Genomic DNA, 15,214 nt, shown 5'->3' with positions numbered 1-15,214 from the left:
GTCCTCAACTCAGCAGGGAATTTCAGACAAATCCCTCTTAGATGCAGGTGGCCAGGCACAAGCAAAGAGTTAAGTCCTGCGGTCCCTTTGCCCCTCCTCTTTGATGTTCTGACATCATTAGTCCTGCCCCCTGAAAGATCTTCTTGCTTTCCTCAGAGCCCATCACTCCTACTCTGGAATGTTTACAGGAAGCTCATGAGCAGCATCAGGACCAAGTGTTTGTCAAAAGAGAAACGACATGCTCTGAAGAAACTTTTGGTTCAGGGATCACAGCAGATGCCATAGGTGTAGCCGCTGGGCTTAACAGAGTAATGGCTGTTCAGACTGCAATCATGAACCCTCAGTTCCTGAATTTCTGTTTTCCTGGTTCTGTGATGGAGTACGACATGGAGAAAACTCTGGATGGTAGTCTCCTGGGTGAGGCAGAAAATGATGAGGACTACAAAGAGACCACTAGAGACTTGCTGAGCTTCATAGACTCAGCCTCCAGCAATATCAAGCTGGCTCTGGACAAGCCAGTGAAATCCAAGAGGAAAGTTAATCACCGGAAGTATCTACAGAAGCAGATCAAAAGGTGCACGGGCATTATTACACCAGGAAATGTAGCAGATGCCCCAGTTAAAAGACAGGGTTCCCCCCTGGCTCAACCCAGTCCTTTGCAGAGCAAAACTCTACCTAAGCGTGATGGGGTGCATGCCAACTTACAGAGCAAGAGCTTGGCAGCCCTGTTCAGCCCTGTGAAGGATATAAGGGGAGAAAAGGCCAAGAAACCACCCCTGAGGCATCGCAATCTGCCTCCCTCTTTCTTTACTGAGCCAGCCAACTGCTCCAAAGTCAGCTCCACATCTGGGATGACGCTGAAGGACTTTGAACGAGGAAATCCTGAAGCCGCAGAGTTCTTTGAGCTCTTGGGACCTGATTACAGCAATATGGTCAGTGACCAGGACCTTTATCAAAGCATGCCTGTGCGGGTACAGCCGGAGATGGGAGGCCCGGATCCTTCCTCCTATGACGCTCACCATTTAGTTGGTGGTCTTCTTTACTCTGAGCCATGGAATAGCTGCTCTGGACCTTCTAAGAAACTTGGGGAGAGTCTGCGTACAGGCCCAGCCCAGCCTCCTGTCTACTGTCACACTGAGGCTGCGTCTGGGCCCATAGAGGATAGTGCACTGTGTACTTTGGCCTTCTCAAACTTTTTCACAGACTGCTCCATACCTCAGGTTACTTATGATATAAGTGCTGGTTACAACAGAGCTAACTATTCATCTCTATGAGAAACTGACAAATTAGTTTTTAGAAGGGCTGCAATCGCTTTGACAAGTTTAACAGTAGTCTAAGAGAGTTTGATATTACTGTACCATATTTGTTTATTTGTTTTGGAAGTACATAATATTGCAGCTGGAACATTTTGTACCATTACTATGTGTGTCATAAGACTTTTTGACCCCCCCCCCCCCACCCCCATAAAAAAAATATGGAGCTCAAATCTTTTTCTATCATTAAAAAACTGTGAAAAGCTCTATAAAGTAACTTAATATCATTTACTTCCCAGTATTATTTGCTACATTGTTCGGTTTGATGTTAAATCGTTTCACATGTGTGTTTCTTTTGTTTTAATCTCAGGCAATTTAAATGACATTCTGAAAGAAATACATCTAATTTTGGGAACATTTCTGTTTTGTCACTGGAATATGTGAGTCTGCTCAGCAGGATGAGTCGTGTTCATTTGGGAATCTGCAGAATTTCCAGCATTTTCATACTGTATTAAAAAAAAGAAAAGGGAAAAAAAAGGAAAAAAGAAAGACACATTCATACTAGCTGCAGATATAATTGTTGCTGTAGTCCATTTAACATCAGTTAATACTAGAAAATGATGTATATCAGTTTGTCACATTTGACAAAAAAAGAAAAAGGAAAAAAAAATGCTGCTACAATCTCTCAATAAGGCACTTTTTGGTTCATGATAATATCACTTCTGTGAGAGGGGTTCATGATAATTCATTTTGCTGAAATGATTATGACAAGGTGTAATGTGATTGTTTTACAGTATTTTACAGCTAAGAAGGGATTTTCAGCTGGCAGATTTACCACTTGTATCTTTTTTTTTGTTTTGGAAAATCCTTTAATCTATCTTACTGTAAGACAAAATAAAGCTGGTCTTTATTACTGTGACAACACTGCTTGTTTTTGACTTCATGACCTATCCTGGATGGGGAGGTGTAAGACAAGTATGAGAGGGTACAAAGCAAAACCTGTATTTTTCATTTTATGCTATGCTGACTCCACCTACTTTGTACTTTTACTCCACTACATTTCAGCCTGAAATACTGCACTTCTACATTCATTTCACAGCCATAATTATTAGGTTTTACATACAAAACATATAATCTGTAGGTAAAATATAATTGTTGAGGATAATGTTTGTTCTATTCTATTCTATTCTATTCTATTCCATAAAATAGTACAATTACAAACTACATTTTAATAGATCTGCTAACATATTATACTTATTTGCCTCAGTAATAATGTCCCAGTCCTGTAATATAACACTAATGACTGTTCTGCGTAAGTACTTTAAATTACATTTTGTTGCTAATACTTTTATATTTTTTAAAGCAGTACTTTAATGTATGTGTGTGCTTTTTGTGCAGTATTGCTATTTTTGCTTAAGTAATCCATACTTCATCTACCACGGGTCAATATGTGAATAAATAAGTAAATAAAATAGAAACTCCTGTCCTTTAGAATACAATCCAATGCAAATGACCTATAATAAACTATGACAGAGTTGATGGGTGCCCTCAACAAAATCTTAACAATTACAAGTTAAATGGTATTTACTGAAGTCCTGTTGTACTCAATCACAGTGTGTATTTTAATATGTAATATATGAAGTACACTATATCATGTACACTAAGTTAGTTGGGAAGACTATATACTGTAAAATACAATGCTGATTGCATAGCACATCAACAGTTACTCATGTGGTGTTTTATTTTCTCACAATAAAGTTGGTTCATTAGCTGAGATTTCAGGATTCATATATTTTTGAAATGATTGGAGACAATTTTGTGTGGAGGAAGCTATGGAGTAAAAAAAATAAATGTTTTATGAGTTTAGCACACAGTATAGAAAACAGAATGCAATGCTGCTTGATTAAATTTATATTTCTTCAGGCAGCATGCTGGTAAAGACCCTGTGCTACACATCAAGCACCTCAAAGCATGGTATGATTAGAAAAAGAGTGGAAGTGTGACATAGTGCTAAAAAAATAATGATTCATTCACTTATTTTACAGTGAAATCTCCCACAGTGCAACCTTCTTTCTATCTGGCGATTTCCATACCAATACTCTACATTATAATCTCCCCCTGCTGGTGGGTGTAGGTTCATCCATTTTCCATCTAACATGGATGCAAACCTCACCATGATGTGGCAATTATAACTCACGTATATCTGCCTGGTGGATTTTCAGATGTGAGGATGTAAGTTGTTTCCAGTGACACAGACAAAGAATGTATTTGTAGTATAGGCCCTACAGCTATTTATGTGTTGCCCAGAAACATCCTCTAACTCACTATCTCACATTTCCATTCTTTTCAATAACCCACCTGCCTAAGAGTTTAAATTGAGCAAAGTCCTTCATATATAGCAACACATGCACACATTGAAATCAGCCCAGCAGTCTTCAGTTTTGAAACACTTTGCAGTTCAGATATAATTAATTGGGGTCGACTTGTTGTTGTAGAAAGTAATTTTCCGTTTGTTTTCACAATTTCTTGAACCAAACTCCTCTCCCTAGTTTTCAATCAAGAATGTAAAAAAATATCAAATGGTAGGAGGACTGCAAATACTTTATGTCTATCAGTGTTGCCTTTAGGCGTACAGATAGTTGCTCAACAAATACACTAGATGGCAGTAATGTTCCATTGAAAAGCCAATGTCCACCACTCCCATCAAGACAAAAAGGCACTTCCATCTGATGTATGAGATTATGTATGAAATTGCAGCATTGTGTGGCAAGCACTGAGTGGTTCTTCAGATGTCTTTCCATTAAATCAGTCTGTCCTGAATTTGGTCAATTGGAGGGGAACGGATGCTTGTGAACTATGATTTTTAATTTCTCAGTCTTTTTCAGCTTTTGTCTAAATGGATTCCCACTCGCTCACTCACTTACTGTTTAGATGTTTACCTCAGTAAGCATATTATATGTTGGGTGTACATATTCATTGTAATATGCGCTCTACTTTGAAGCTACTATTGTCTGCCAGGTGCTTTTTCTTACCTCCCACCAGCTGGCTTAGGTGGCAGGTTGGTCAACAATATCCTCTGTAAACCCCCTTTGCAGGCAAAACAATATATAGCAACCTGCAGTACAGAAAAGCACACACACAGAAGGCATATGGATTTTATGTCCCTGGGCTGACACCAGCTGATATATTCAGATTAGACCCTACTGATGGAGCCACAACTGTATCCTGCTTGGATTTATAGCACATTGGAGATGCAATGTTTGTCAAAGCGATTAAAAAGATCTGTGTTGGTCCAGGCCTGAATAACAAGAGCCAGATATCTAGGTAAACTAGATAATATGCAGCAGATTTTCACTGGCATCGTATGTGATGTCTTGAAATGCAACAACAACAACGACAAAAAAAGGAAGAGAGAGAGAGAGAGAGAGAGAGAGAGAGATAGAGAGAGAGAGAGAGAGAGAGAGAGAGAGAGAAACCAAACAGACACAAATGAAAGAATGTCCTGCACAGGTATGCATTTTGCATGCCAGAAAAGGACCACAGAAAAATACAACAAGGACCAAAATTAACTCCACTTACACATTTCGTAGTTGTGTCCTGCATTGTGCTACACTAGGAATTGAATACCCATCCACAGTTGCCCTCTCAATGACCTTTCACAGCTAGTCTTCGTGTCTTGTTAGCACCTCTGGATGTAAGCGCAGAGCAGCCCTTAGCCTCACTTAGTAACATGCAACATTTCGTCTCTCACCTCATGTCAATGAAACGTTTTAACATCTTTATTTTATGAAAGTCATAACTAGGCAACTGAGGCATAGTATTAACACTCTGTGTAATGAATAGCTTTTTTAAGAAAAAAAATCCTAATTGCAACATGTTTATGCTTGGCTAAATACAATCAGTCAGGAATTATTCAAAATATCTGCAGTTTATTGTGCATTTGCTTACATAGTCTTTGATATATACAGTACCATTGCACATTGGTCAACATTGTGATAACTCAATCAAAGTCTTTAGGCAGATATTTTGTCAATGTGATGCTTAACTTCAAATATAAAGTATGCTGTAGGTAGCTTGCCATCTTTCAAAGACCTCCTAATGCAAGAAATGCAAATAAGACTTCACAGTACACCCTGAATGTATAACATCTTGTATTGCAAGGCCTCAGCGAGTTCTAACTTTTAGTATCAGTACACATTAATGTAATTAATATAATAATGTGTCCCTGTCTGGCCCTTTTTGGTCTATCAGTATGAGATTAGCCAAAAAGACAATTTGCTAACGGCACAGTAAAGTTCTTTCCATATGCATTTCATGTCTCACTGCTTTCCATTTAAGGCTGTAATCATTTTCAGCAGCTATGATGCACTGTTTTCCTCCTCGGGGTGTTGTGGGTATGCTTACTTACATCTGTGTGTTTTTGTCAGTGTGATAACAATCGCAAGCTGTGCAGCTGACAAAAGTCTTGGCTAGATTAAAGACAATACTGCCTCAAATGTTTCATCACCAACAGATGCTACCCATATTGACAGACACAACTCTCTAATGCAAATTACATTAATGAATATCAGTCTATAAGCCATTCTGCACTAAGATATTAGATCTTTATAGGTTCAGTCACTCCTGTTATGATTCAAAGAAAGATGGTTGAATTGGCAAACTTGCACTGTTAACATATCACAATTTCATTCCCATCCTTGATGCACACTATTGTTGTTGTAATGCCTCACACACTTGCACTTTATGTATATTGTTTGTCTTTTATATAATCTGTATATTGCTTGTGCATTGTATATTTTCTGTAAACAGTATGTACATTGTCTGTATATTGAGACACAAACAGCTTTAACCAAATTACTTGTGTGTTAACATAATAAATCTGATTCTGATTAGAAGGGTAAAAGAAAGCCAAATGAAAATGTCACCATAATAAATTTAATCTGTTGTTTTGAATCAATAGTAAGAGCCTAGTGATAGAATCTGGTGTTGTTGTTCAGGATACAGAGACATTTTAAAAAAGTTTAATCTTTCTCTTTAAAAAACATTATTATATATATATAGTTATACTTGTGCCATGAATTGTAAATGATCTAATAAAATAGCTTTAACCATATTATGAAGGTTTTCGTTCACAGTAAAGGGAAATTTTAAAAAGAAATGCAATTTTTACCTGGATGTTATCTGTTGAGGCCCTTTGGCAAACCCATTTGTCCATCAATCCATATTCATGCTGTTTATCCTAGTCACAGTCTTGTTTGGGTGAACTGATTATCTCTGGTGTGTTTTACCTAAGCAACTTCCTCAGGTTCCTCTCCTCATAGTTGGTCATGCTTCGTTGGAGGCACAGAAAGAAATGTTGGACCCCCTGACAACAGCTAAACAGAAGCTTTAACACATTGATATCTATTATCCCAGAAATGTTCCACGACCTCTGTCCAATTTTTGGACCCTGAATTATTCAGTGTTCACCCTAACACTATTACGTCTCTGTGTTTTGAACACCTCCAAACAAAGGTGACTGTGGCTTCCTGCTGGGGTCAACTCTTATTGATGACCCCCTCATACTGTCAATTTCTGCAATTTGTCACTGCCAATCGGTCACTATCCCAAAGCATGTGACCAGGTGAAGGTCAGAATGAAGATCAGCTGGTAAATCACAAGCTTTGTGTTTCTTCAACAATTTTTTTTACGGAGTTCACATTACTCATAACAGTCAAACTCAGCTTTATACTGGATGTGGCAGGTGACAGTTATCTGGGAGAGAAACACTACCTAAGATTTTGGGGAAATTACCATTATTTTCATACCCATCTGATCTCTCCTATCCTATCCTTTCTCCCCTTGTTTCATGTCTTCCTCTTCACTATCCACTATCCTATAAAAAAGGCAAAATATATATTAAAAAAAAGTCTTAGAAATCATAGAAAAGGGTATATGTGAAGTCTGACAATAGCAAGAATGATTATATTCCACCAGTTTGGCGTAAACCCTCTGACAATAAACTAACAGTGTAGGATTAAAAGTGGACACACCCTTTATAATTTGATTATTTATTTTAATTTGTTTACACCTTTGCGATTGCTCATATTTCTTTGACATTCAGACATCAGGACAACGAGATGTCAAAGACAATTTCAAACAATTGGCAATGTTTCTTTTTTTATAAGGATGCAGTCCAAAGCAACTGTGCGCTGCCAGATAACTCACCCAATTGCTCAGAGATAAAACAATGACTGGTTATTTATTTACTTGTCTGTTTGTTTTGTTTCTCTGCTCTATTCCAGAGCTGTGCGGGAGTGGTTGGTGTCCAGTGGCTCAGTGAACCAAATTCCATCCAAATACTCCCAACAATACAATATGAAGTGTGGAGTGGGTTGTACTGACCTTGTTTACATGACACCCTCTGCATTTCCTGTTACACACAAGAACACATAGATGTTCTTTAATTATAGTAGGTAATTCACATTGTACTGTTGTCTCTTTGTCCTTGTTATTAATCTTCTAAGCTTCAGAGCAATAAAAATAGCACTGTATAATTGGCAATAGCAAAATTAACAAGAATTAGCTAGACTCTGCCATGTAGTGACACTTTCACAGCAGGCTCTGACACTTAGACTGCAGCCATTTGTAGCTTGTAGTCTGAAACACAGTCCATAGCTGTGCCCAACACCTTACAGCAAACAACAAAACGACAACAACAAAAAATCAATTTAATTTCTATTATAATCACATAGTGGCTTTAGGTAGCAGTAGACGTGAGAAACTAGATTGTGGAACCTTTGCTGAGGGTTAGATATGCATAGCCTGTGTAAGAATTTGAATGCAGAAGGGCTGGCTGCTGCACACAGCATGATAGCACACTGCTTTTGTGAATCTTGCTTGTCTCCATGCAAAGTGGGAACGTAAGTAACATTCTCACCTCAAAATAGATGTTACTTCATGAAAATCATAAAAACTAGCTGCCAACAAGGCCTAGAGCAGTTCAGTTATGGAGTGTGCTGCAATTATGTCTCTATTAAATGTCTGGGCTTATGACTCATGACATCCTGTAAAAGTAAATTCCTCCTTGGCTACTGTTAGGCGCAAATGTTCGAGGTTGTTAGGATGGAAGTGCGATGTGAAGCCTCTCTGTATTTGAATCATACTAAAAGTAGAGGAAAACCCATTACCTGTCACAGATTTCTTCCCTCGTAATTGCTGTAGCCTCCCCTTTGGGAGGGATAGGTGAAGGGGGGTGGGGGTGGGGGTGGGTGAAAGACGCCAGACATGCTGATATGAGACTATCTTCAGGAAAAATCTAGGGGACATCTATTTTTGTCTTGTCATTGCCACATAGCAAGGTTTGGCCTTCTTCAATCCTTGGTAAAACAAAACTACAATGACATCGCTGCACCCTTACTTCATGTTAAACAAACTTTGAGGCTGTGTGCTGACAACAATAAACATACTTGTTGGCATGCATGAACTTGCACTGTAACTGTTAAAATAAAATATTCGGTTCCTAACATCTACAGTTGATTCATTATTTAGTAATGGCTAGTTGCTGTCATATATCATCAAATTTAGTTCTTTAGCTCTATTCTGTTATTTTATTGAGATATCTCAAAAAACTGTCCAAACCTTAATAAGTGGTCTCTTAGAGAGCTATTAACCCTAAATTAATTTAATCAGGTTTTATTTATTTTTTTAGTTTGATTTGATAGTATGAATGCTTTCTAAGATTTCAAAAAATCTTGCCAAGAATAAAAAGATTGGCAAAAAAAACATCCATCAATTCTTGCTAATCAGTATTCAGGTCACGTTAGGAGCGAGCTCAGCAATGTAGCCCAGGTGCTTTTCCCTCTTCTCCCAGGACCCTTAGGTATGTTGGACCAGGTGGGATTTCTTTCCTCCCATTTGTAATTGCCCAAGGTATTCCAGTTATTGCCCAACATATTCAAAATACTGAGCAGGGAGTTCTCATATGCCTGAAACACCTGAACTCACTCAGTGTGGTGGAACAGGGTTTTTACTTCAAGCCTCTAACCCAAGTCTCCGAGGCTCAGTGCAGGAATCCTGTGAAACACTTGAGTTACTTGTATCTGCAGTCACATTCTTTTGGTTACATATACGTCAATCACTTATTTGGCAACACTTTCTATGAAGACCACATCTATAGTGCATTATGAGCGCATTAATAGTGAATTCACAAATAGATTTTTCGGCTTTTGGCTCGCTCGACCTCGCTCATAAAAAATTACAATGGGACTCTGTCTGTGAATGTAGATTGTCATTTCAATTCCGGTGCAGTAGATGGCGATACTATATAGTAACTCCGGCAATAAAACCAAAGAAGACGCACTTAATGCCATGCTCTTATTATAATGTCTCTGGCTTAATGCACCTGGTCGGCCAGAAGAAGAAGACGACGACGACGACGAAGAAGAAGAAAAAGAAAAAAACAGATTTCATATTTCACAAGAATGGATACTTGGCGAGCTGTACAAAAAGTCCTGTGTCATAAGATGATCGTTGTGGATAAAGGGAAGACTTTGAAGGTATGTAGAGATTATAGCTGTTTTTACTTTAGCTGAGTGGCTAGCCGAGCTAATCGCTAATCGCTAATAATAATATTACAGCTGTGAGCAACCAATATAATTCGTGAGTGGCCTTGAATGAATCAGGGCAATCTAAGCTTTCTAACAATGTACGGCATGAATAAATATGTTTAAGGGTTGGTGTTTAAAACATTCAGAAGGACTTGTGGCTACCTCCCAACCTCCGACCCGTCCCGTAAGCGGAACAGCGTGTTTTAAGTGTCTGCAGTTCCGATCCTCATCCCCATGTTGGCTGAAACAGACAAGTCACCCTCAAACATGCTGAAAACCAGATTGAAGTTTGGCCTGCAGTTAGTCATCCCTAATGTTTATGTGGCTTTGAGGATGTTGCTCATGTTGCCGGTGACAAACTGTGAGGGGGAGCGCTCATTTTCTCATTTGGGGAGAATCAAAAATGAGCTGAGAACAAGCGTGAAACAAAAACGCCTGAAGTCCTTATCATTACTGGCAGTAGAGTCTGAACTTGTCAGAGACCTGGACTTTAGCGATGTTGTGGAGGAGTAGGTAGGAGAAAGGTCATTGCATAAGGGAGCTACTCTAATGTGTGTGTGTGTGTATTCTTGCCTCCCAAGTGTTGTTAATGTGCATTGTTTTTTTATAACTCGGAAAACATTTGTTGTTGGGATGTTTGATATTGTGGAGATTCTAAAAACAGGTTGTTTGCTATTCTTTGAAGTGTTTCTGCATATCTAAGTGTAGACTGTTATGATAAGACACACATACACTGCATGTGCTGGGAGTCTTGTATTGAATTTATCAGTCATTGTGAATCCTGTGCAAGTACAGGAGTTTCCAATAACTACTACATCCACACTTGTGCACTAGTAAACTAGTTGTCTGTTGTGTTGGTGCACATACAAGTGTGTGTGTGTGTGTGTGTGTGCGCGTGTGTGTGCGCGTGTGAGGGCCACACCAAAAGCGTCTAATAGTCTGGCCCAAGGGCCTCTGAATTCTTAATCCTGCCTTGGCTATCTATATGTCTATTTATCAATATATCTAATCTGTATATAAATATGTACATAATGTGTTGTAGTTCTATTCAAACTCCGTGTTCTTCTTGGTCGCGATTAGCATGCTAATAATATAATACACATTCATGAATATGAGTGCTATTCTTTGTCCATGACAATCTGACAAACACATCAGTAATGGCAAACTAGCTTACATTTAGGTTAGCCTATTTAATGTTTAATCTTCAGTGATGTTAGCTGAGCTGAACACATTACTAACAAGTTAAACATCCTTTAATACTTCTGATCTGTTACACTCTAACCTGTTAGGGCTAGACAGTCATTCCTATAATGGGAATGATTTTGATTACCAACTTGCTCAGCTAGCTACCCATCGAGTTGTGTGTGTCATCATCTTACCCAAACATTGGAGTCTCCGCGCTTCACTAAGGCAGCACATCTTTGCCGGTGAATCAACAATGTAATGATTCAGTTCGACTCCCAAGCCAAGACGATTTTCACCCGACTGGCCAGTAGGATAGGATATTATTTTCACAGCAAGAGCAAAATCCTGACACAAGAGCAAAGAAATTGTATATTTTTTAATGTTCTATAAGAAAATACTTTTTTTTTTTTCTCTCATAAAATGCTTTTTTTGCTATCAGTGTGATAACTTTTTCTCTCAAGCTTTTTTTTTTCTGTCAGATCATTTATTTTCTCACATGTAATAAAGACACAAATCTAACTCCATAGAGTGCCCTCTACAGATTGAAACCCGGCTTTAATGTTATATTCCTAAAGCAGACAAATCTTAATGTAATTCTCTATATTTTAGTATCTGACATGATGACTTATGATGCAGCATAGATTATTTTACATGCATGCAAACGTGTTACACTTTACTTAACACCAACAATGAATGAACAATGCATCCATATGAACTTCACTTTACTTAAAGCATACATTGATAAGACCCTTGGATTTGTAAATCATTATAAGCTAGATTTATAGTTATTCATAACTGTTGATATAGTGCATCATAAAGCATTATGTGTGTTTATGAGTGTAGTCATAATGCATTGTGATTGCATTATAATTCACTATGAATGTGCTCATAATGCGTTATAGATGTGGTCTTCATAGAAAGTGTTACCACTTAGGTATATGAATTTTAACTCTAATCTGTCAAGTCTGAACATTAGTCCTTTCAAGAGCTTTGTACAGGTCATACTGCACCAATGTCAATACAAGACACATGCAAGTATAAGTACAATACTGTAGATGGGACAGCTCCCATAAGAAGTGCCAACTGCATTAATATTGGCCCACATCTCACACCCAAACACACAAATGAACAGTGAAACGTCCAAAGAAGCAAATCACACATGTCAAAGAATATTCAGTTAACCACACCAAGCCAAACATAGGTGAAGTTAATCACCTTGGTTCACAAATACTTTCCCCTGCAGGAGCAGTAAAAACCCTGTGCCTCGGCCTCTGTGAGTTGACCGACATTAGAGACTTAATGTTGTACGCTCTGTCACCAAAGATCACAGCGTCCAGACGGTTGTTTGCTCTGCTCCCCCAGCTCTGTAATTGGGTTGACTCCTGCGTAAACCTGAACAAACAAAGTATCGAAATACCTGGGGTGTTCTTGTCAGCTAAATGGCTCTGAGTTTTCTTTCTTCCCCTGACAAAACAATAAACACGATGTAACTCTACAGAGATAAAAAAATAAAGAGAGAGAGAAAGAGTAAGAAAATGGAACTGGATCTGATGTTTATGGGTCACAATTTTTTTGCAGACGTTAAATAACCATAACAATTTATATGCATGAAATGTGTAGTATATCAAGCTGCTAAAACATCTGAATATGGTAATCATATACATTATGCTCCTTTCATGCTCCTCTTTTGTTTTCTGATCGAGCCCCCCCCCCCCCCCCCCCTCTGTTTTTCTGGCTTTCATCACTTCTTGTCAGTTGAAATGATTTGGCTAATGTCCAAGAAATTCTTGTGCCCAGGTGTAGCCTTGGTTGAGACTGCTTTGTTTGTTTGTCTTGTTATTTCTTCTACATGGTGGTGCAGGTTGAGCAGTGCAACTCTGAGAACGATGGCATGCCCCCATTTTTAATGAACTGTTTATCTTGTCTATAGTTGCTGGCAACGTTTGATGTTTGCTCGTGGAAAGACAGAGAGAAAATGAGAGAGAGAGAGGGTGAACTCCTGTTGGTGACATTTTGTTTTGTCTCGTTTGAAACGTACACATTTCTGCACACTTTAAAAGAGCGATAAAAGATGAAAGTAGGAATAATCTCAAATAATTTATAGGATTCTGTCTATGGAAGACATCGACTCTCAGGATATCGAGTGGCGCTTTAGCTTCCTTTGTGATCTTGTTTGTAAGTTAGGTCATCTCTCAATGTGATACTGTACAGTTCCTTCGGGATAAGATTATAAGATAAAACAAAATTGACTGGTCCTTGAGGTGGAATGAGGTCATTGCAGCAGTAGAAAATATTCCAGAGATAATATACCTTCAGTCCAATGATAAAGAACATGCTTTGACTTTGCTCTCTTCACCTTGTTGAGTAAGTATTTGACAATTGCAGGTTACTTGATTAGGGCAGACTGTAGAGTTATTGATACATATAAAGTATCAATAAGATGAAATGCAGGTCAAAAGACATCCAGATGCCTACATTAACACTGGGCTAAATAGTTTTTTTAAAAACATACTTAAGTGTAATGTAACTTCAAAGGCTGTATAATCCAGAATGTAGCTAGGACCTGCTTACAGTATAAATGGTGTGGTTATGTAACCCAGACATCAAGAAATGATTCCAACCAACCTTCAATGCTTATGATACATATATCATTTATTTAAACAAAAGCTAATGCACCTCTAAATTAGCAACTTGACCAAATTCTTTCCTGCAAGTACTTTTTTCATCACAGCTTCTTCACACATCTGAAATGGCACACAATACTGACAAAAAATGATACATCAGAATTCTTCAGTAAAATACAAAGGACAGATGAGCATGACACATTTTTTTTTGTCCAGATAATTAGACGATTCAGTTACAGAACATACAATATTTTTATCATTTCATTACTTCATTTATGCTCACTCACATTTATTCAATCACTGTTAAAGCAATGGCGTTATAAAGACATAGATCCTCTTTATGTCCTTGTTCGTTTTTGTGATATGCTAATATATGCAGATTAAGGGCCCATTAGCATCTTTCTCCCAGGAGATACAGTGTGTCTGCATGTACTGATTGTATTTCTGGGGCCAAAAAATTCATTCAGACCAGCCAAGATTTTTTTCTCATCTGGTCTATGTTCCATTAGTTTTCCCCTGAAAAAAATAATTCTAGGCTTTCCAAATAATCAGACAGCCTATCCTCCAGGAATATCAATAATAATTTCTAGTTTCCGACAACACAATTACATGTTGGGAAGACTTGCTTCATATGTGCTCAGTGCTGTGGAATACCTCTGTATGAGGTGTATTTAAAAACGGAAATCTGCTTTATTTCTTTTATTTCTTTTTTTTTACCATTTAACAAGTAAAATTTCTGCTTGAAACCTGCATGACGGCATCCTCTCAAAACTTTTCAAATATGTCAAACTCTTCCACGGTATATGCTGGTTTACAAAGTGCGGGACCAACTCCAAAGCAGATGTGTGTATTAGGTGAAATCCTCTCGAGCAGCTGCATTCAATACTGGTTCATTGACCATACAAAGACAAATGACTAACAGCTGTTTTACTAGCAGGAGTCACATTCTCAGAAGGTGCATTTCCTTCTTTTACAATCTCCATATTTTACAGAATGCATTGTGAACACAGAGCTGAGACCACACTAAGAAGGTGGCTGGAGTCAAAATTGACTTACACTTCTTAAATGTTTGATTGCTAATATTAAGTAGAATAAACTCAAATGAAAAGCTAATTTCAGCATAGCATCAGTAGCACTGTGTCACTGGTTTAAATATGCAGTCTAAATATATCACTCTGTTTGAAAATGTCTTATCTTAATAGCAACAAGACATCATTTTCTCCTTTGAGGTGAAATGTTATGTTCTATTTAATGTAGCAGATCTAATAACTATTGTTACAAACTACTGTGAAGCTAGTGATGCTCCTCTTTCTACATCTTTCTATAATGTTCTCACTGCTGTGATGAAAGCATATTTAACAAACCCCTATAGAAATGTTTTCTCTGTAGGGTGCAGTAAAATCAAAAGACATGTTTTGCAGCCAGAGACCTCATACATGCCTATACAGAGCCCCGTGGTGTAATGAATATGGAAAACTTGGCTATGAGGAGTAAGACCAGGCATTTATGCACACCAACAAGATTATTGACTCATCAATAAACCTTCACCCCAAAGTAAATCTGT

General features: G+C 38.0%; 1 protein-coding gene across 1 annotated transcript; it reads left to right on the top strand.

The window, feature by feature from the left end:
• Positions 1-41: 41 nt before the first annotated feature.
• LOC128360756 (protein FAM181B) lies at positions 42-1,274 on the top strand. The gene is given in 3 exon segments (XM_053321252.1): positions 42-73; positions 75-145; positions 148-1,274. Coding segments are annotated over 3 exon segments (1,230 nt in total).
• Positions 1,275-15,214: the final 13,940 nt, after the last annotated feature.

Source organism: Scomber japonicus, chromosome 6, assembly GCF_027409825.1.
Source record: "Scomber japonicus isolate fScoJap1 chromosome 6, fScoJap1.pri, whole genome shotgun sequence".
Lineage (NCBI taxonomy): Eukaryota > Metazoa > Chordata > Actinopteri > Scombriformes > Scombridae > Scomber > Scomber japonicus.
Note: the sequence above shows the minus strand (reverse complement) of the source record. Positions and strands in the feature narration are given on the sequence as shown.